The 23,188-nt window shown below is 37.4% G+C and overlaps 1 protein-coding gene across 8 annotated transcripts in view; it reads left to right on the top strand.

Moving 5' to 3' along the window:
• UBR3 (ubiquitin protein ligase E3 component n-recognin 3) overlaps positions 1 to 23,188 on the top strand; it is a 119,991-nt gene that overhangs the window by 21,650 nt on the left and 75,153 nt on the right. For 3 of the 8 annotated variants that reach the window (XM_068948643.1, XM_068948647.1, XM_068948644.1), the window contains exons 6-17: positions 2,785 to 2,851; positions 6,875 to 7,005; positions 12,739 to 12,967; positions 16,631 to 16,810; positions 17,592 to 17,725; positions 19,595 to 19,681; positions 20,265 to 20,330; positions 20,440 to 20,529; positions 21,510 to 21,638; positions 21,728 to 21,780; positions 22,456 to 22,589; positions 23,077 to 23,162. In XM_068948643.1, the coding sequence (XP_068804744.1) occupies positions 2,785 to 2,851; positions 6,875 to 7,005; positions 12,739 to 12,967; positions 16,631 to 16,810; positions 17,592 to 17,725; positions 19,595 to 19,681; positions 20,265 to 20,330; positions 20,440 to 20,529; positions 21,510 to 21,638; positions 21,728 to 21,780; positions 22,456 to 22,589; positions 23,077 to 23,162 (1,386 nt within the window). Of the gene's footprint in view, positions 1 to 2,784; positions 2,852 to 4,267; positions 4,385 to 6,874; positions 7,006 to 12,738; positions 12,968 to 16,630; positions 16,811 to 17,591; positions 17,726 to 19,594; positions 19,682 to 20,264; positions 20,331 to 20,439; positions 20,530 to 21,509; positions 21,639 to 21,727; positions 21,781 to 22,455; positions 22,590 to 23,076; positions 23,165 to 23,188 lie in introns of those variants that run through there. The other 5 variants (XM_068948646.1, XM_068948645.1, XM_068948649.1 and 2 more) reach the window with 3 other exon arrangements.

The raw sequence follows: 23,188 nt of genomic DNA, 5'->3' as shown, positions 1-23,188 counted from the left end.
GTTGCTGAAAAGAAAGTGCAGTCTCTTCATTGAAAAGCCAAAAAAACCTGGGCAAGTGGAAGGCTGAAATGCTGTTAGAGAAATGAGGAGAAGTCCCACTGTTTTTTGACTTCTCCCCCACCCCTTTCCCACTAAGCAACAGAGTACTTTTATAGCCTTTGTTATGCCTTATTATGCTCTCTTATAGGGAGAGTAAAACTTGTAAGTAATATGGCTAGAGTACACTCTTAACAGGATTTTCTTCCTCTGGTGTTTAGGATGAATCTAGGAAGGCTAGTGTTCTTTTTTAATAGGTGATTCTTAAAAGTAGCTTTAAAGGTAAAGGTTGTTTTCACAGATGAAAGCGCTTTACCTAGGCTGGAAGTTAAATGCTACTTCTGGAGGGAACTGAAAAGCTTGTCTGGCATAGTTCGATATTTAGCTTCACTTCTACAGTATTAGATGGTTCTAAGCAAAAAAAAAAAAAAAAAAAAAAAAAAAAGAATCTGAGGAGTGGATATATCCTGAGATGCATTTTTTCCCCCTGAAACAGTATGAACTCATTTATTCTTTACTTCTCAAAAGTTTCATCTTCCATCCTGTAACATTTTAGAGAGAACTAACTATTAGTTTCCTGTATGAGTTCTTTCCCCTCATGTCTTCCTTTGAGCAAGAGGCAAAAAAGGGCAGCTCTAAGTCTGTCCTATTTAAGAAATTACTGTGTTCCAGGGAACCAAATAAAACCCAGTCCACGAGTACTTTGACCACATCGAAAGATAGTTTTTTGTACTGGATGTCTCAATTTGACAGTCCTTGTAGTTTAATGAGCACTCAAATGCCTTATTACTTAGTTATATAAAGTTTTTGACTCTGGTTGCTCTTTAATGTAATAGTACAAAAATCAGACCACTCTATCTGTAGAATAGTATTGAATTTTTTATAAAATTTGATATCTGAGTTTAGGACAAAAGTGGCTCACCTTAGTCACATTAAATATTCTGTTATGTAAGGTAAATGAGGTGGCTCTCTGCTGTTATTTAGGTGTATTTACAGAGCGTTATCAAATGGGTAAAAACAAGATATTCCACATTTGCTTAGTCATACCTTTATTCTTAATCCCTTGGCTTGGGGGATGCAGTATGACCTATCACTTGCTATCTCATGGCTGTTAAAACTTCTGCGCTTGACGTTAAGGTTCAATCCTAACTTACTGCAGCGCTAGAAACCCAATATCTAACACCACTGAGTAAAAACATCTTTCGAGAAAGCTTTTCTTGTCTAGTCGTTCATAGCTTTCCTTCCTTTTAGTGAAATCACTTCAAAGGTTGCAATTAAGACTGCTATATGGTTAAAATTTTCTCCTGTTGTAGAAGGGGACATGAATGTTGTTTGTCAGAGCAAACACATTCCTCGTAGTTTGTAGCTTTCTAGTTAAGTGCCACTCTGGCAACTCTTTGGCTTCACGGAGGTCACTGAATAGGTCTTGAGACCTCTAGCTGCCACCTCTCTAGCAACAGGAGTTTAGATTCTTTTTCTTCAGGAGACCTAGGCTGCAGACTCCTGCAGTTCATCCTGCTCTCTCAGGAGATCTGATTTTTTTGTTCTGGAGTATTCTGTCTGCTGGAGGGGGGGTGAGCAATGATGACGTCCTGAGAACTGACTGGATCCTGGTTAAAGTACAGGAGCAGCATGTGTTCGCAAAGACCGCAGGAGACCTAGCAGTTCATGTGCAGGTCCATCTCAAAAGTGAGTGACAAAATTTACATGTCAAGACACTGGTAAGATGAAGGAAGTTTTGACCTTTCATTAACATAATACTTTTGGTCAGTCCTTAGATAAAATAGGAATAATCTTTCTCCCTAAGGAAGGACAGTCATTTTTTGAGTTTCAGATCCTTAATCATTCCTCTTGAAGTTTGGAACTAAAGTACAGGAGAAGGATATTGATTACTTCCTTATTTTTAACTGTAGGTATCTACATTATCTCTCGCTTTATTAGGTCCTGTAGGAGTTGTTCTTTATTTCACCCTTTCATTACGAGTGACATTGTTAGTAAAGATACATGCAACATTTAATACAGTCCTAATGTCACTTTCTTTTCTAATACCCAGTTTTGGCTTTTGTGAAGTGTTGGTGATGACATTTTTAACTTGCAATGCGTTTTAGAAGCTTTACTTTCTTGTTTGTAGAGTTCCTTGAGAGCTTCAGATGACAATTGCCTGTATAAAGTGTTTACGTTATTTTTAAAGGGAACTTTTTGTTAGAACTGGCCTCTTAAAGCTGTGAAAATATTACTTTATTCTTGAATTGAAACTTTTCTGCTACACTGATTAGAAAATGTTTAGCCAAGTGTCTGTGTTGCCCCCTTGATTGTTAGGCAATGAATTGGCAGACTTAAATATTTCTTTTTTTAGGACACAAAAAATCCCACAGATAAATACAGTGAAACCTTGGATGTGCAACATCTAGAAATTTTGTAGTGATAAACATTTTTCTAGAAATCAGTTTGGGAAATCAGAGCCGCTAACTGACAAAATTAATTAAATAGATGAAGATATCTGAATTTGCAGATGATAATGGTGCCTGTAGGGAAAAGGTAGCACTTTCAAAACCGTGTTTTTATAATGAATTGCACCAAGTCCGTGGTTCCTGTAAACAGCTTAAGTATTTTCTGGTAAGAGAGCATATTCAGAGACCTTATATTTTAGCTTGATAGTTGAACCAGAATTTTGAGCGCATACAATCTCTTAGCAATAAAATTCTAAATATACGATTATCAATTTTTTAAACTCTTCCCCTACCCCAGGAGGACCAGGATGGTAGCCAAGGTGTGGGCAAGCGCAAGAGGGTGAAACTAAGCAGCACCACCAAAGGTATTTATAAAGCACTGATCTCAGTTTATCCTATTTGCTTTATGTCTATCTTAAGAAGTATCTAGGAATATTCCTTAATTTCCCAAGCACTGTGGTGCTGCATGTGACACAGGTATTAAACATAGCAAAGTCTATGAAAAATAGCAAGTGAAATTGCGCTAACTGGCAGCTCTCATTTCACATGGGAGTTAGTACCACTGCCTGGTTCTTTCTTTGATTGGTAATTTTGTCACCTTCGTGTTGCAAGTCAGCCTCTAGCAAATCTTGCCGTTTTCACTGTGGCAGGCAAGGTGGCAGTAAAGCTTGGCAACCAGCTTTTTGACCTATTTGTTCCTGATAATTTTTTTTCATTGTGTCATTGTATAATGTGGTTATGTTCTCAGCCAGGCAAGAATGCATCTCTCGGATTCTGGCTGGTCTTTTCCACACTGTTCTTCTAGTGACCATTTATAAAAAAGATACTTGGATGAAGTCTCCTTTGAAACCACTCCATTATTTTCCTAGATTAAAACTAATCTTCTCTGCAATTTCTAGGCCAACACAATCAGCTCTCACACTGAGGTTAATGCAAGTTTTAATTGAGGAGTGACCATAGGCTAATGATGTGGTAGCCTGATCCTGTGCTTTTCCTTGATGTGCTTCTGTGCTAGAAAGGTGTTTAGTATTATTTAAGCTTCTGCTATTAAATAAAAAAAAACGTTAAAAATAAAGTCAGTATGAGGAGACTGACTTAGGAAGCACAAAGAAACTGCAAGCTTTGAGAAAGGAACGTTTGGGTATAAAACAGTGGTGAAAGCTGGAATAACACTTCTGGAAAGGCTTTGAAGTGAAGGTTTGGGACTTCAATTTGAATGCAGAAGCACATGAAGTCAGTAAAAAGGTATGAAGGTGTTGTGAGGAGTATGGGAAAGGAGGATTGATTATTTTGCATATGTCAGTTGGAAGGAGAGAGAGACTGAGAAGTTGGAAAAGTAGAGAACTAATGTTTTGGCAACCCTGTTGTTCAGAGGTGATCTTACAAACGGTGTACAAAAGTCGGTGAAGGGCCTGAAGATAGCGGTACTTTGGCTTCTTACATCCAAAAACAAGTATCTGTGTAGCGAGGGAAACTCGGAATGAACCAGAGTTGTAATAGAGAATAGTAACGCTGTGGAAGAGATGAAAGAGAAATGGAGACTTATTTTCATCTAAAGAAAGCTCTCTTTCTTCAATTTTAGAGAGCGTCAGCATGCTCAAAAGATAAGTTAGAGAGAGCTAATGCAAGAAAAAAATGCAGTTTTTCTGATGCACGATTACAGATTATGCAAAGTGTGGAGGGAGGAAGCACAGGATTAGAAGCTGCCAGGTCTGAAAACCCATATCAGCAATGGCGTTTCAGGAAAAATGATTCTTGAATTCAACCTTTCATTTCCCCCCAGGACTGTAGTCTTCCCCCTCTGAGGCATCCCAACATGGACTGTGCTCATGATGTTGATAGCTCCTAATAGCTCCTGGTTTCAGCCCCAGAGGAGGGAGTCTGCCAGTGGGGGAAGGGTAAGTATCTGTTTTTATTAAATATTGAATAGTTTTCTGAAGTTTTCAGTATTCATATTTTATGTCCAATAGGGTATAAAATAAGAGTATGAAAAGAAAATTTTAGAAAACTGAGTATTGAATAAAAACAGATTTACCTTTTCCGTATAAGCAGACTCCCTGTCCCATCCTAGGTGTTAAGTGGTACTATGCTCACAGGGGGCTACTTACACGCTGGGGATATTTTGGAATGCTAGGACTAGTAGTCCAGGAAGATGTTTAAAACAGGCTATGGGATCTTTTGTAGTGATGGGAAGAAAATACAAGATTTCTTTAAAGAACTGGCAGTTTTTATGCTGAGGCATTGTTGATATGGATATGGGACTGAGTATTGAGAGATTTTTTTTATTGTTACTCTGTTTTAAAACCTGCATCCTGCATGCATCTAGAATACCTGAAGTCTAAGGCAATTTCGAACCCACAGGCACTATATTATTTGTTAACAGAAATTTAAAATGGCACGATACTTTTCACAAGAGTGGGAGCAATTAGCCCTAGTGTATTTGACAAATTTTCCAAGTTGGGTAAGAGCATTCTGCCTACTTAAATTCTCTAGCAGGTGTAACTGGATCTGTATTCTTCTGTCCCTGCTTGAAACTGCTATATAAAGAAGTTATTACACACTGTTCAACTGTGATAATCCATGTCAGAGAAAGCTGCACTCCAGTGACAGATAAGGTGTGCGTTACTTGTCTTCATGCCTGGTATTCACACTAAGGGGCCTTTGGAATGTCCCTAAACCTGTGCTGTCTGTTCTGTGGACAGAGGACTTCAGTCTGCATGGCTACCAAGCTCTCGTGGGCAGTATATTCGCAAACGTAATCTCTTAGCAGGAGTCGAGGAAGAGACAAAAGATCATCGTGTTTGCTGTAGTAGATGCTGTATAACTTATTACAAAATATTTTAGAATTAGAACATCTTTCATGATTTGGTGAAGATAATCTTTTTATTTCAACACTTGTAGAATATATTGAATAAAATACATTTTTTTTCTTTGTTGGGTTGCTAGAGCCTCTTCTTGAGATCCTTAAAATCTAAATTATTCTCTTTCTTATGATATTTAGCAATTCCTGAGATATTTTGGAATAATTGGTCACTTGACAGTGGAACCGTGGCCCCTGGTAATGGTGGAAAATGAAGGTGATTCCTGCTTCACCAGGAGACACAAAGCCATCCAGTGCAGTCCCTAAAGCTATCATACCTCAGCAAAGAAGAGTCTTCAGGGCCGGGTGTCCAGATTCAGCATTCCTGAATCTGTGCCAATGGGAGCACTTCATACCTTAGCACTGTGCCTTCCCTTCACCATTCCTTAATATATTGTTTTGAGCGTTGGGGTGTATCCTCAGGTCTAGCTGGTTTCTACAGGTGAAGGAGCGTTATTATTTTCCATAGTCCTTATATATTGTAGGAGTGAACGAGGCCTGCTGTAGTTTTCAATCAAAAGTCATAAACCTTTTGAAGGACAATGATAAAGAGGCTATGCTTTTTTTTATAGCTTTTAAGTGGAGCTAACGTAATTTATGCTCCAGCAAGTCATAACTTCATGAACAGTTTAATCTAGCATAAGTCAGTGTTTGTGCAGCTTTGCAGTGACCTGGGTTAGTGTGCTGATCTGGTTGAAAACTTGGCTGACAAGATGGAAAGGAGGCTCCGTTCCTGACTAGATTCCCCACATGGAGGTACAAATGGTTCTGCCAGCATGAATGAACGGGCAGAGTGAGTGACCAAGGGAAGGATGGGACTATCTCTTCTGATACCAGCAGGAAATAGCCTGATATCTGATCATGAGATTATGATGATTTTTACATTTAAAAAAAAAAAAAATTGTAGGCACAGGAAGGAGATGTTTTTATCAGTCATTGACCTGAGATCTGTATATACCTTGAAAAATTAGTGCATCTGTTGCTTTAAAAGTAAAAACAGCTCTCACATAATTTTTTCTATTCAGCTTGTTTAGAGTTTTGCGACCAGAACGTAAATACTGTTAGGTGATAAAACTCATCGCTTACCATAAATTGTACTTTGCTGTTTTGCTATTTGCACTTTTTGCTAAATAATGGTGTACATTATTAATAGTTTCCCTCGGTTAAATGACTGTGTATATATTGTGTAAATTGTGTTTTATTAAAATCAAGGGAGATATTACAGTAAGGTGATGTGGTTCAATGCTAGTGATGAAGATGGGGTTCTGTGTGGTAGAATTGTACAGAAAATTCCTGTTGACTTGTTTGGGGCATCCTTTTTTATTAACAACCCTGACACTGTGCGGTGTTGTCCATGCTAAGTTTTCTCTGTGTGTTTGAAAAAATACTGTTATTTGTAGAATGCACTGAGGTGTTCCTAAATTTTTGCTACTGAGTTTTATATAAAATATTGCACTATGTTATCATTAATGTTATTATTTAAAGTAATTATGACATTCCACGTCCCCTCCTCCAACTTTTTATACAGATCAATCTATCATGGATGTTTTGAAGCATAAATGTTTTCTAGAAGAATTATTATTTTGGACAATAAAATATGAATTTCCACAAAAGATGGTGACTTTCTTACTCAACATGCTGCCAGATCAAGATTATAAGGTACTTGGCTTACTTCATTGAAACTTCAAAATCTTTCTTTATTCACATATTTAGTGTATATTATGCCTTATGTGAGGCCACATATGTTTATATCTGAATAATCAGTAAAATAATCCAGATCTCTTGCTCTTGTTTTGAGTGTTTCTTTAGAAAGCCTTGAAGTGTACAAAAGATTACAAGTGAGATGCAGAAAAAACAAGATTGATGTTTCGGGGGCAGCAGTATTACTTTTTGAATGTTTTATTTTCTTCCCTTTTGGCTCTTGGTGCATATTTGGGTGTGTTGGATTTTTTTGCTTTGTTTTCCTTTGTAAATTTGATTTTTATCAGTTAAAACATGTGCATCAACACTAAGTAATTCCATAGTGTGATTTGACTGGTAAATTATTGCGATGACTTCATTCCTGCTGCAGCTGTTCCTAGCATGCAATGGTTTCACCATGTAGGCCATTACACTGTGCATTTTCTGGCTACAGCTATGGCCTAGATGATTTTGGCAGCCTTCCAGCTGCCTACTTACAGAGTTTTGCGCTTGTCCGTACTAAATGTCTATTGGCCTCGAGTCATGGAGACTGGATGTCATCTTCCTGTTTTAAATCTTGGTGTGCAGCCAGGTTTGGTTGTTTGCTCCACATGTTCTGGGACCTTGCATACATAGCAATCAGGCTTAACGTTTTGCTCTGATCACATGTCATTCCTTTGAGCTGTGCTAATGTCTTGGACCTTCTCATTCCCTGCTGGGAGGCAAAGATCAAGAAACCTGGAAGTCCAGACATGGAGATTTCTTCAAAATTTTGTGTTTATAATGAGGCAGCCCTGGATTTGTGCTAACTTAACGGTGCAGTGTCAAAGCAAAGGATATGAAGATGTCTTGCAAGAAAATGAATAATAAAATATGGGTCTTCAGCAATACTCTGTCCATGTCAAGGCAAGTTGGACAACAGCGTTTTGGTTTGAGATACCGGAATAGATTCATCTTGGTCTCAGGCTAATACATGAGGAAACATGAAGATGTCTTCACTGATGATCCCTTGCTACGAAGCTAGAATTCTTTTCAGTATTTGAGATCCACATGGACGTCCAGTTCTCTGGCTCCGTTGTCAGTTAAACTCCTGCTTCTGAAGTACTAGCAGCACGGCAGAGGAATCCGGTAAGCGTTGCTGTATTTGCCTTTATACTATAGCACGTAATAGCAACAACTTGTAATGATCTTGGGATCTTTTTCCTTTAGCTACAAGTCACAGTCTCAGGTGGCTTCCTTCACTGTGTTCACAGTCTTCCTTCAGCGTGTGCTCAGAATGGAGACCATGGTGTACTTGGTTTCTGTGCTGGCAGCCTTCTTTACCTGGAAGCAGTCATCTTTTACCCACTGTACTGTATGTTCAAACTGAAACGAATGATTATTTAAACGTTCCTTTGGTTTGTTAGCAAGTCCTATTATGGTTGATTAAACAGTCAATTCAAGTCCTGCTATAAACTTTGTTAGCACAAATCCTAGGCATCTGTAATCTTTTAAAAACTGGTTTTAGTTTTAATCGCTGTGATCTTCCAAAAGGTGCTTTGCGGCAGGAAGCAAGCCCAGGGTAAGAAATGTATCACGCAGCAATACTAGGAAGGCAGCAACATTTTCTTCGCACTTATGTTTTATTGCAACACTGCACAAACGATGCATTTTAAACGTGTCTACAAGGAACGTGGCGAACTTACAAGGAGTGCCTCTGCCTTTTGCAAGTGCAGAGAGAGGAGGTACAGTTTGGGATAAATAGGAGAAATGTTTTATTGTTCAAGCTGCCACTGAGCCTTTATGAAGCCTTTATGCTGTTTAGTCACACTGATCAGTAGGAATGCCTGTAGAGATGTGTATTCCATGTGATCTTTCTGCTGCTTTATCCCACCCTATTGACACTGCACATACTATCTTTTCACTTTTTCCTTCCACTGCTGGTGTGCCAGCTTGTCTGATTCTTGATGAGCTGATTGTACTCACTAAACTGGCAGAATCTCTTTGCTAGGTTAGTTTTCTGATGAGGTGAGTGACCTAACCAGACAGTTGGGCACAGAGCTGGCTGACTGTGCAGTGCTTTGAGATTGCTGAAATCTCTGGCCTCTAGCATAAACATAGTGCAGCAGACCCTCAATCTACCGTGCCCTGGTGGATGGAGTCAGTGAGCCACCAGCACTCTGTTGCACAGATTTCTGTGAAAATGGGAAAAAAACTCTCCTGGCATTGGGAAGAGACATTAAGAAAGCTGGGCAAAACCACTGAAAGAGTTAGCTCAGCGCCCCCCTCCATCTCTGCATGTGAAAGAGACGTGACAACAAACAGTACTGTCTTTGCCTTCCAGGGTCTGTGCCTGAGGCAGCCCTTCAAGCACTCTGTCATACCAAAAGCTTCGAAGACATACAAGTGAAGACAAAGAAAGCAGAGAAACTTACTGGAGCCTCCAAGAAATTAGATATTTTGTTGCGGACGAGTTTCCTGCAAGAAAAAGAACAAAAGACTGGAGAAGTAGAGCTTCCATGTGACCAAGGAGAAGGCGAAGAAGGGAGATTGGCTGTAACTAGAAAACTGGTGGAAAGATATAAATCATTCAAGAGCAGAGACATGCTATGATCTGGAAAAATGGAACTTAACAGAGAAATGCAAAAGCATCTCATAGAGATAATGAATCAACAAACATAATTATCAGAAGTGCTGTGTATCTTCAGTGACCTCCCGTAGTGAAGGCTGAGACAATGATTAGAGCAATAGGACTTCACTAACCCCTGGATATGCTGTTCTACTACAAATTCTGTAGAACAGTTTTTCTTTTGGATACTTTATTTTAGTACAACTTTCACCTGATACTCTTGTCCCAAAAGAAGGGCTCTTTTTAACCTGGTGTGCAGTGAGCTAAAAAACATAAAGTGGAGATACTTGCTTAATTCGCATCTGCGCAGAAATGGGTGCTCTACGGACAAGGGGCTTTGGTGGGTAGGGGGCTTTCCTGCTCGTGGGTGGGTTTTTTACTGTGCTAATTAGGATAGTTTACCTGTAGTTCAAGTAGTTCTCTTTGGTTGATCAACCAGTTTTTGTTCTCCTCTTTGGGCTTATTTTGGTACTCCCTTATCTGGCTGACTTTTGGTGTCATCTTGTTCTTTCCTCCAGGGCTATATTTTGTTAACTATCTGTGAAGGACTGAGTAATGCCCTATTCTCCTTTTTTGCATACTTCCAACAATGCAACTATCTTTTTCCTTGCACTGAAAACACAAACACGAGAGAGGCAAATTCCTCTCTAACTCAAACATGGAGTTGGTGTCAGGCTCCTGCAGGTTCTGAGATTGTTAAGTGGCCACCGAGAGGAAAGGCCAGATGAAAGAAGTGACTTTGTTTTGTAGTAGGATAGAAATTTAGCAATCACACAGGATCTTAGACAATAAGTCCGTGAAGGTCATGGAAATGGAAAAGATCTTTGGAAAAGGTCATGGAAAAGATCTTTCTGGAAGCCACTTTTTGTAAATGACTGGAGGCTGAGCAAGTATTTGGAAAGACATGTTGTATCGTATCTGTATTCTTGCTCCATTCAATATTTTCTTATATATTAGCTGTAGTTTAGCACAGTATTTCAGCACTTACATTTCTGGAATTGAGTTTCATTTCCTCTTTTTCTGGAATTGAGTTTCATTTCCTCTCCTCAAAATTGGAGAGGGTTGTATTTACCTTATGAATGAATGTTTCTGAATGGGTAAACCTGTATGCCTTTTCTTTGTTTAATTATATTTACAGAACCTCTGTCACTGCTGTATGTTGACAGTAAATCTATGTTACTTTCAGAAATTCATTGTGATACATGAGTGAGACACAAAAAGATTTGATTTGTGCAGATTTAAGGGAAAAAATTTCAGAAATTGTCTTTGGGGAGAGACCATGTTTTCACAATCAACTTTGATCAGAGTGCTTTGTAAAATAAATAAAACAGTACCTAAATTGTAGAAGCTAACAATGTTGTTTAAACGTAATATGATGTGAAGAGATAATGTTCTGGAAGATGAAAACTGAGAAATTATTTTGTCAAACTGCATGCTGTATTTTAGTGTTACTGGAGTGTAGTACTGGCATATGTTTTAAAATAATACTAGTAGCATTAATGTACTAATTTCTTAAAATATCAAATACATCATTTGTTTCTGAAGCTTAACACTAATAGTGTAAATGTTTTGGTGTTTATTCTACATGTCATTGCCGATGATTGCTGTTGTATCAAGGTTTAATTAAGATGAAATTATATGATAGGCTGTTCTGGCTTGAAATGCCAGAATAATATTATAATAACTCAAAGTTAAGCAGTATATTGTGCATACAGTCTTACCAAAGAGGCCATAGCTGAAAATAGTTACCGTTATGCTAGGTGCTGTACACAGAAGATTTTTTTTAATTATCATACAGGTTTCTATCATCTTGGATTAGCCATAGCAGGGTAACTTAAACAATATTGTACTGTTTCCTACAGTGACCCTTCTTCACCGCTTCCCCTCCCCTCCCCGATCTATTTTTGCACATGGACAACTTGCTTAATATTTTTGAGGATATTTGCTGGAACAAGTCATATTTGTGCCCAACCACAGCATTATGGCATCATGATACTTTAGGGAATATTTTCTAAATAAAAACAACATAGTAGTGCCATAATAAAAATATGGGAATGCAGAGTCTGAGGTGTTTGGTAAAATGAAGTAGTGATTTGTATACAGCCCAGTGAAAACATGTATGCCTTTAAAGGTAGTTTTAAAATTTCTATTTTTGTACTTGAAGTCTGATACTTGCCGAAGGACTAGAGAGTGGATTTTGGACATTGAGCTGAAAATTCTTTCATCACTACAACAGCTTGTATTATCTGTTCTTATTAAGCCAAGCAAGTCCAGATGGTGATAATTCAGAACTTAAAGTACTAAATGGGAAAGAAATTGAAAGCTGACGTATATGCACGCGTGTTTATACGCAGTGCAGAAGGTTGGCTTACATTGCAATTTAAGGCTAAAATGGTGCGGCCCAAGAAATTGTACCAAGACTGATATGCTTTGATATATTTAATTACTGATCTGGTTTAAAAACAAAACAATACCAAAAAAACACAGTTGCATGATGGAAAAACAAAGTTCAGATTTATTTAGGAGAAAGCACTAAAATACTCTGAGGAAAGCCCCTGTTAAACGGGAATGGGTTGCTATGATAGCAGATGAAATTCAGTGTTGACATGTCATCCTAGCCAGCTGAATAAAAAACTGACTCAGTGGGTGGATGATTGCAAGTGATGAAGTTACATCAGCTTTATCAGCCGCCAGTGATAGTGTGTTGTTTTGGGACATTGTATTGTTTTAGGATTCAGTATATTTAGGATAAAGTAGTACTAGAACTTTGCTACATTCACAAGTATGCTGTGACGTTATGTTCTTTGTTTTAATGTTTCTGGTTGTTCTACTGGGAAATGTTTAGAATGAGAAGACTGGATTTTGAGATAAGGAAATAAAATTTGAGGAATGAGTTAATTCCCTCTATAGAAGGGTCGTTGGATATGGACTGCTTCTAGAAACTGGACATGGGGTAGTTAGACTATCAATTTTGATTTGTCCTGGCAACTGATATTTCTAGGATATACTGATTGTACTTTTGTAAAGGAATACTTAATCATGAAAGAAAACTACAATTTTTTGTGGCGCTTGTTTTAATATTAAAATTTCTTTTTAATTTGCAGATTGCTTTTACCAAAACTTTTGTTCAGCATTATGCTTTTATTATGAAAACACTGAAGAAAAGCCATGAATCAGATACTATGTCTAATAGAATTGTGCATATCAGTGTTCAGTTGTTCAGCAACGAAGAGCTTGCACGCCAAGTAACAGAAGAATGTCAGCTGCTGGATATTATGGTCACTGTTCTATTATATATGATGGAAAGTTGCCTTATTAAAAGCGAATTGCAAGGTAAGTTGATTTTTTTTTTTTTTTTTTCTTTGTTTGTTTCTGAGGTTAATACATAAACGGTTAATCTCTCTTTGTTAAATTTAGTCTTTTTTTTCCCAGAAGTGCACAGGTTATAGCAATATATGGTAGAGGCTGAGGCTCATCATTTTCTGGAAATGTAAAAGATAATTCTCAAGAGTCAGACTGATGTTTTCTCCTGTGGTTTATAGGGTTTTTTCTTTTGTAGTAATATTTTATATAGTTAAGAGTACTTAGTATTGTTGCGCAGACGCTCTCTTTGTTGGGTAAAGTGTGTATATGCTATTTGTGAAGCTCATCTGAATAAGAACTTATATATGTAAATTGAGATTTGTATTAATTCAAACAATATTTTCAAAGTATTTCGTCATTATTTTAATTTGTCTCACTTGTAATTGCTTTAATAAAACTTAATTTAATTAAGGAAGACTGATTTATTCCTTTGTAAATGTAATCATTTGGTCAAGCTCTTGGATGACAGAGTGGTGATTTGAATTTAAAGTAGTTTACACTGTGTAACTCCTAGTGAAGTGGGCAGTCTTGTTTCTGCCCTCCTTGTTTTACCTGTGCTTACTGAAGTTGGTGGCACAACAGATTTTGCTGACTTTTGTTTTTGATGCTTTCATATTCTTAAACTGCAGACCTCTCAGCCCTCTTTATCCTAGTTTGAGTTTGAAGATGCTCTTTCTGGATAGCTTGACAGCTGCTAAATAAGTACTGTCAACTTCTTCATGGAACTGAAATTTTTCTGCTCTGAAGTATGCTTCTTCTATGACCCCACTGTATCTATAGCCTAATATAGAGTAACTGTAGTGAAATGGAAGATGCTCAGCCCCCTAGCTACAAAGTATGTGCTCGTTCCGCCACGCTTCAACATGAAGAAATTTTTTGTTGTGCTGCATAGATTGCTTTAAAGGAGTCAAAGAAAAATGTTGTGTTCTGGCTTGATCCAGTGCACTGTTGCATCTTTTTTCCTTAATAGTTTGTATGTTAAGTTACTTTTGCTAAACTAACGCCATATGGGTGGAATTTCATTTAAAATTATTTTAAAGCATCTACAGAACTTTACTAGCTGGTAAAGAGAGGATGGTGCTAACATGATGGTAAGACTCTGTAATGGACCAGAATTTGCAGCCAAATAGAAAAAGGCTATGACTAGGCATTCTCTGAAGAAACTTTATGGTAATTTAATTTTTAAGCTGGAAGTAGTAAGTTAAATAGCTTCAACAGATCTGTGATAGGTTTGCAAGAGACCGTTTATCCCTAGAGCAGCGATACCATGGCATGAAGTTACCTGTTTCCTTTCCCTAGCACTAGTGATATGTCTTGTCCTGGAATCTATGTGGTGCTTCTTAGCATTTTTCACATTTCTTCCTTGTTGCTTTGTATATATGGGTTTAGGCATAATGTAAATTGACATAGAAAAATTTCAATAAAATCCTTTTTTTCTCGTTGCCTTCTTCTGCCATTCTGCAGATTTGCCTCTTGTGTTTTCTTTAGTTCAAGGCACCTCTTACGGTACTGGAAGTAGTAGTGAGAACTCACGTCTGTTAGAAGTTTATGCCGGTGAGATAAATTTTGAAAAAGAATTCTGTTTGTGCTGCTAGTGCAAACAGGTAGCTCATTTAGTAGCTGAAGGAGACAAAATTTGTTAATCCAGCCAGTGGATGGCTGGATAAAATGTGCTGGAGAGAAGCAACCAGAACGTGTAGCAGGAATTACATCTACTAAGACGCACCTGGTTTGCGTTGCTAACAAATGTTAATTGTCTTTTGGACAGCTGATATCTGTTAAAAGTATACAGTTCATGAAGGGTATATGTGGAAGCTAAATGAATATGGACAAATTCTGTTTCTGTAACAAAGAGTTGACCTAGGAACTGTGTTGACATCAACTCAAAAGTGTTACTAGTTCACCTTATCTTTCTCTCACGTGTAGTGTGAAAGGATGAGGAGAAATATGGGTGCAGATAATAAAAATGGATCCCTAGAAAGATTTATGTCCCCCTGGATCTTAGGGATTTTTTTCTTCTCTATCAGCACTTTCCTCCTGCTGAACTTCTCATGAGAGAAGTATTTGTACCCCCAGGAGAAATGTTTTGATGATGGCTCATTCTTTTTAAAAAAAAAAAAAAAAAAGCAAAAACAAAAAAACCCAACACTTTCTTCCTTTGACTGACCTTACATAACCCTCACTTGTAGAGATCTCTGAAGATGAGTTGCCACTGCCAAGTTTAAAAAAAAAAAAAAATGCCGGATGTTTATGATCTGTACTGGGGCAGGGAATCAGCGACATGTAGTTGTTGGTTCTTTGCTAAATACTTTCATGGGTTCAGGCAGAGCCAGTGGAGGTTTTATCCAGTTCTTGCATAGGCTGTGTGAGCACGTGGGAACCAGGCAACACCAGCCCTAGTTTTCTTTCTTCCCAGAGGCACCAGATACCAGGTGAGTGGTTTAAGAGTATTAGATCAGTTGCAGCAGAGATGCTGGAGAGGCTGTGCAGAGCGCTCTCGGCTTCCTGCGGCTTCTAGCGCTCCAGTCGAATAGATAGGAGTCGGCTGAAGAGTTTGAGTTCTGTATTACCTTATTGTAACAAGAAAGTTTCTATTTACAGTTGTGTGAGACTCAGGCAGCATGTTTTCAGGATGAGGTCTGATTCAGTTTTCTGAGTGTGCCTTGTTCTTGAGAAGTAAAACTTGTCCAGATCAAAATGTTATGCAACTTCACATTCAAAAAGCTCTGTTGAAATAACAGACAAGACAGTACTTTTTCTTTGTACCAATCAACCAACACAAATAAACTCGAAGGAAAAAGAAAAAAGTATTTTCTTAAGCAGTTAAAGGGGAGAAAAAAAGCTGCTTGCTTACATACCCAGGTAGATGCACTCCAGGTACGCTTGTGCCACAGTTTGGAATCTCTTAATACCAGTGTCTTTTTGCTCTGGCCATGCAATGCTGTTTGTTTTTTGTCATGATGCTTTCACCTGCAAAAAGGGTAACTGCAAGGCTCCTTTGTGCATTTAAACTGGAAAAGAGCCATCCCCAAGGCTGATCATCAGATCCATAGTTTTATTTCTTCCTGTTGATTTGAGTCAGAACAGCAGCTGAGAGATGGGTGCTGGAAGTTATTTCCCACAGATACCAATCCAGGACCAGTCCTGTTTCCCTGCCCTTTTTCCTAGGGGTCGTTCACATAAAAATCAAATTAAGACCTTTTTTTAACAGGTATCGAGGATGTCCTTTTGTGAATCAGGGGGAGAGGCCTTTTCCCCCCCACTACGATTTCTTCCCTTCTCCATTTGGGAAGCTTCTCCTGTCCTAGGCTCCGGAAGACGGAGTGAACCCTCTGCGTCCCTCTGTTGGAACTTTGGGGGGGTAGCCGCAGCTCAAAGGGCGCTGCTCTTCCCAGACTGTGATCTTGTTCAAAGTGTGCGTGTCTTCTGCTAGAGCGGGATCTGCCTTGGTGACTACAACATGAGGAAACAAACCAGGGTGCCACCAAGTAAATAACCTTTCCCGCAGTTTCTTGTGTCTGTTGTCACAAGGTTATGATGCACCCTAATTCTTTGTTTTTGCATGATCTTAGAACTTTATTTAACAATTAGAACAAGGGAAAAATTGCATTACTTTCTTTTTCTTCAATCCAGATGAAGAAAATAGTTTACATGTTGTGGTGAATTGTGGGGAAGCACTACTGAAGAATAATACTTACTGGCCCCTGGTTAGTGATTTTATAAATATACTCTCACACCAAAGCGTGGCAAAGAAATTTTTGGAAGATCATGGTCTTTTGGTAACATGGATGAATTTTGTATCGTTCTTTCAAGGTATGTGACTTTTATAGTTAGTACTAATACAAGGATCTTGAGACAGCTTAATGTTCACAGTAGCGAAAGTGTTTCACCACTGTATACAATATTTATTTCATTAGTATTCTCATAAGCACAGATTCCCGGAAGGGACCGGTATATTCTAGAAAACAAATTTGAAAATGATCTAATGGATCTTTGTCTTGTGTAGACCAGGTGAAGAGCAATTGCATAATAGTTGCATGAGATTTCATGGTGCCAAAATTCTCAAGTTATACTGATAACACAGATCATAACTTGTGCTAGAGCTGTTTTATTGGCAAAGCTCTAAATTCAATCTAAATTTAAATTAATGTGATGAATTTATTCTAAGTGTTGCTGTGAGGAAACTTTTTTTTTTTAAAAAAACTTACTACGAACTTCTCAATACTGGAAAATGTCTGCCTAGCAAGAGAAAACACCTAGTAAGATGTTTTCTGTCCAAAAGTTCTCACTAACTGAGGTTCAAAGTAAAAGGGCTGTAGTCCGTGTTAACGTCACCTGAAAAAAGTGGATTGCGATTACTAGCCGAATTATCATTCTTTTCTGATCTGTTCAAATTCTGATGCTTGTCCCTGTATTTCATCTGCTATGCTGCAGCTGGATAAGATGCATTTAATCACACCCTCTGTGTTTTTGGGTTTTTTGGATAGATCTATGTGTATACATATATATATATACATATATATATATATACACTACATTTCAGGTAGCCTTAGTATAAATATTTGGTTGTATAACTCTGCTTAAATCTTTGAAGGTATGAATTTAAATAAACGAGAATTAAATGAGCATGTGGAGTTTGAATCGCAGACATACTATGCTGCCTTTGCTGCTGAGCTGGAAGCCTGTGCCCAGCCAATGTGGGGTCTTCTGTCACACTGCAAAGTTAGGGTAAGTAATATTTATCTGTCATTTTTCATGTTTTCAAGAACAAGCAAGAAGAAATCCTTTAATGTTCACTTGTGTAGGCACAAGAATGTTCAAAAATGGTTCAAATTATGGATTAGTTTTTTCTTATGTTTTTTTTTCTCTGACTGTTTTAGGTAAGGTATACTGTATAAGCATTATTTTATTTTATTGAAAATAAAATTATTTGAATGGTGATGCATTTCTTAAAGGTTATTCTTAAAGGATATTTATAAAGGTGTAGGGTACTGGTTAGTAGTTTAACTTCAGATTTGCGCTCAGGAAGATTTAAATCAAGCTGAGAAGAGTTTCTGAAGAGTTGACTTTTGCCAAGTTGGTCAGTGGAAGCCTACAGATGTATGGTAACTTACTCAGAGTTCTTAAATCTGAAAGGTCAGGCTGTTTTGTCTTGAGACCTGTTTCTTGCTGTCTTTGCCTACCAAATATATGATATTATGATCAGTTACTGTTCTGAGGATGATGAATATAGAGTTTATGCTCCTACTTAATTATCCTCTCTGGAATCGAGACTAGAAGGTTGGGATGTGCACAGACTGTGTATACAGATACAGTTCTCATCTGATGAGAAAGTACTTGATCAACGTGTGTGAGCTGTTCTGCCTTTGTTCTGTGAGAAAGGAGAAAAATAAGTCCTTCCTGACGTGGTTATAGTATTGATTGTGCAAATACTGATTGATTGCAAATAGACAGTTCATTATAAAGGGGAATGTAGTAATTGCACGTTTGTTCTGGTTTACTAACAGCACGAGGTGAAATGTCATAGCGTGGGTTATGACCTCTGTCTCTCTCCTAACTCCAGCAAAAAGTTGTTACTGTTTACTAGACAGTAAACTATAATAAATTACAGTAAAATTGGACTCTTCCAGCTTATAGGAATACTTAACACATGAGAAAAACTTTTATTATGAGTTTATAGTAATTTGTTACGAAAATAAGCGGATGTGAAGAGGTTCCAGCTCCTGTCCCAAATTAGAAGGAAAGCCGGCAGAGTTTGGCCAGCGCAGGTTGCGATGGTGGAGCAGCCGGATGGGAACGCGGCTGTTGGATATCCAATGAGAAAAGGTGCCTGACCGAGCCAGTCAGCACTTGCACAGCTTCTGGCTAGCTCAACTGCTGGCTAGTTGTCTTTCGCGTGAGAAGTGTGCCATAGACATCCTACGAGTTTGAGAGAGGTCTGGAGCTGTTGTGTTTAGGGGGGAGGGAAGATTCAAGGGCAAGTCCCTAAGAAACCCAACTTGGTAAGTGCCGCTGATCCCAGAGCAGTTTGGTCTCTCCCACCTCCCACTTTCCATTTGTGTGCGCTACTGCTGCGCTCCTGGAGGGGGACAAACATCCCTAGCCTTGAAATACATGAAATATATTTTAGTATTAAGAAATTATTATACCTAGCATAATTATGATAAGGGTTGTTAAGATTTATTTACTACTGTGTTACCATTGTATTTCACGTGCATTGAGTTAAACTCTAAAGTAACCTTTCAGTAGATAAAAACTTAATAGGGTATAAGCCACTCCTTTTCAGTTGCTTGGAAGGACATCTTTTCTGCTTTGATTTCTAATTTTCTGGTTAAAATAAATGGATTAATTAAAGTAAATGCTAAAATGGAACTGAGGGGGCTTTATTCTCACCATTGAAATGATCAGCTTTTAGGGTAACGATGGAACCATACTAATACCTATTCGTTTCCATATTATGAAGGCATAAAATACACAGTACTGTAGAAATAACCATATTTATTCATAACAGAGCAACAATGGCACTTACTTAAAACTGTTTTGGCCTGTGTAATACAGCTGGGTTTGTTTTGGTTTTGTTTTGGTTTTTAACTGCAGGAGACACAAGAATACACACGAAATGTTGTCAGATACTGCCTTGAAGCGCTTCAGGACTGGTTTGATGCTATCAACTTTGTAGATGAGGTATGTATCCTTAATGAATTTAAGTAAAGCGTTGTGAAAGTCTGGTTAAAATTCAAAGGTGATATACTGTTTTTTTTCCTCACTAAATTAAAATATCATACTGTGTACTGATTTAAAAAGAAAGGATTGCTTTGCTGACATTACAAAGTTTGTAACTAATATTCACAATGTTATTTCCTACAATCCTATATCTCTGTAGTCCAACAGTTTAGATTTGCTGTGAGAGTCTTAAAAGCAGTGCCATTGCCGTACTTTCATCTAGCTGAGTGAAAAGCGGAAGCAATGACAAGGCAGAATAGTAGTGATATAGTAGTGGGGAGGCAGCTTTGGTGCCTTAGCAAAGGATACTGTCTGGATCCAGTTTGAGTGTCATTAACTACTAGGCGCTCAGTAAGAGATTAACTGTAGCAGTCTGAATGAGGGAAGTTTATGAAGCATTGGTGGGGAGGAATTAAGCAATATTAGGTTAGTGGAAAGTAAGTCCATCAAATGAGGATGTGCAAGCTACTGCTCTTGGTGACAAAGGCATTCATAGGTTTGGTTTTTTATATGTGTTATTAAAATATCTACATTTTACTTTCAGCCAGCTCCGAACCAAGTTACTTTTCATTTGCCACTGCATCGTTACTTTGCTATGTTTTTAAGTAAGGTAAGGAGACGCTTATAGTTGCGCAGAAGATAGAAATTGCCTGTTGAGTGTGATTGTTCAATAAAACTTATGTTTCCTTTTTCTTTTTTTTTTTTTTTTTCTTCCTTAGGCTGTCAAATGCCAAGAACTAGATCTGGATACTATCTTGCCAGATCAGGAGATGCTGATGAAACTAATGATCCACCCACTTCAAATTCAGGTATGGGCAAGCTTCTTTGACGCAGATACACAGATGTACAACAAAAAATATTACTGTCTCATGCTCTTCTCTTTATCAGCAGTCATTTAAATATATTTCAGAGTAGGTCACCATGGGGGATATGTTTTTAATTGTAGAATATAAAAATAAGCAATATATTATAATAAATAGAATAAACTTAATTTTTTCTTATTCTCAGAATTAAATATGTGACATTAGTTAAGAATGTAACTCTGAGAAGTATAATAATATTCATCATAGCACTTTCAAACAGGATAGCTAAATTTGAATACAGGGGTTTCGTTCAGGGAATTGCTATTATTGGAGTGCAAACAGAGACTAAATATCAATCTGAAAACTTGAAATCTTAAATTGAGAATGATTTCAAGAGTGGATGCACCCTGCAGTGTTTTTTATTTTTAAGTTTGTACTTATTTGCATATAAATGACAGTGAATGGTATTTATAATCATTGCTTTAATACCTGACTTATTTCTAAGCTGAAAAAAGGTCAAAAGAAGCCATTATTTTAGCCACTGATGACTTCATGTTTGGAATACTTTTCAAGATTTAAAAAAAAAAAAAAAAAAAAAAAGGTGGAGCACTTCATTGGCTTTGATCGCTTTCGTTGTCTGAAAGACTTTCTCAAAAAAAAGTCACAAAGTTTTGTTATTAGATCATTCGGCATCATCTTTTTTATATTATGTCTTATATGCAGATACATTTCTGCCTCAAGAAATGCCACTTATTGGTACCAGGTGATTTTTTTTGAAGTATCTGGTTGTATTTTGAGAATTGGCTTGCATCCTGCACTCCTATTTTAGAGACTGAGGAGAATATATGTGTATGTCTGTATATATGTGTATACATATACATAAAGAGTGATACAGAGTGATATACTGATGATCTGTTAACACTGACCTGAACAGCTTAATGTCTCTGATAAGTCTGCAAACTTTTTTTTTTTTTTAAACTGGACAGGCAAGCCTTTCTGAAATTCACAGCAACATGTGGGTGAGGAATGGCCTACAAATTAAAGGACAGGCAATGACTTACGTGCAGTCTCATTTTTGTAATTCCATGATTGATCCTGACATTTACCTGCTACAAGTAAGTTATGTTTTCTGAGAACCCAAGCCAAAGTTTATTTAAAAAAAAGAAATCCTAGTGAATAAAATGAATTTATTCTCTTTCCACAGGTCTGTGCCTCTAGGCTTGACCCAGATTATTTTATTTCATCAGTTTTTGAAAGGTAAGATTAAAAGATGAATGCTCTTGTTCAATATTTTGCCAGCCATTGACTAACTTACACTATGGGAGAGACAAGGTGCTTATAAGATAGACATTTTCAGTGCTACAATTCTGCCTAGCTAAAGCTAATACTTAGCTTGGCTGTAGAGCCCTGGGGTATCTCACATTTGTCATTTCATTCAGGATTAGCTTTTGATTTAGTTAATACTTCAGATGTCTGTTTTCTGAGCATTTTCAGCTTTTAAAGTAGTGTACATTCTCATATGCAAGAATTCAGGCTATGTGAGCATGAAGAAGTGGACAAACAGAGCTGCAGTAGTGAGAATCACAAAAGGAATGCTTGCTTTCCCAGATGGAATGAATCTGTCCCGGTATATATCAGGGTATGAAAGTAGGTTAATTGGTATTAGTTTTTATATGTTCAGAAATGCCAGGTGTTTACAGGTGGAGTAAATATGACTACGGCACATTCCACAGGTAGTGGAAATAATAAAAACAAAAATACAGCTTTAAAAATAAAAGAATTTTCTATATATGTTTGCATATTACTGCATTATATGCACTTTATTTTGTATAACGTTAGGGCTGATCTGCATGGTATCCTGAGTTTATCAGTGCATTTACCATTACTGTTATAAGAAGAATGGTGTTTCTGACTTTCCTCTCTGTTACGCAGATTTAAGGTGGTAGATCTATTAACAATGGCATCACAGCATCAGAATACAGTTCTTGATTCAGAGCATGAAAGATCCATGTTGGAAGGAGCCTTAACGTTTTTAGTCCTTTTGTTAAGTCTTCGCTTGCATTTAGGTAAGAATCACAGCTTTAGGGATATTTGTATCTAAGTAATATGGCTTTTAATTTATTTTCACGTTTCCAAATTTTTAGTAGCTATCATAAAGCTGAATAGGTAAAATTAGTAACTTAAAGCATCTAACGCTTGGTTTCATCTTCACTGAATTTTTAATCCCTTATGAATTTGAAATGGATAGAATACATACAAATGGAGAAAAATGGCTTTAATGGAAGTAAGTGACTGAACTGTGTATGTGATCACCAAATGCCACATTAGGATTCAGTATCCTTTTTCAGGAAGACAAGCAGTTTTTAGTTTATGCATCTCTTTATGACTGAGCTTGTCTTTCATAACTTTTGCCCTTTTTATTGCTGTGCTTTTTATGGCCTAATATAATTAAATTTAATGCAGACACTAGTATTAACTTGCTTTAAGGGCAAATTGTATGATGAGTGTGGATTTTTTTTTTTTAATCGTGTTATTTTATTTTTATTGTTCTAGGAATGACAGACGACGAGATCCTCAGAGCAGAGATGGTAGCCCAACTCTGTATGAATGATAGGACTCACAGTTCATTGTTGGATCTCATATCCTTGGAATATATTAACTAGCG

Source organism: Struthio camelus, chromosome 6 (genome assembly GCF_040807025.1).
Source record: "Struthio camelus isolate bStrCam1 chromosome 6, bStrCam1.hap1, whole genome shotgun sequence".
NCBI lineage: Eukaryota > Metazoa > Chordata > Aves > Struthioniformes > Struthionidae > Struthio > Struthio camelus.
Note: the sequence above shows the minus strand (reverse complement) of the source record. Positions and strands in the feature narration are given on the sequence as shown.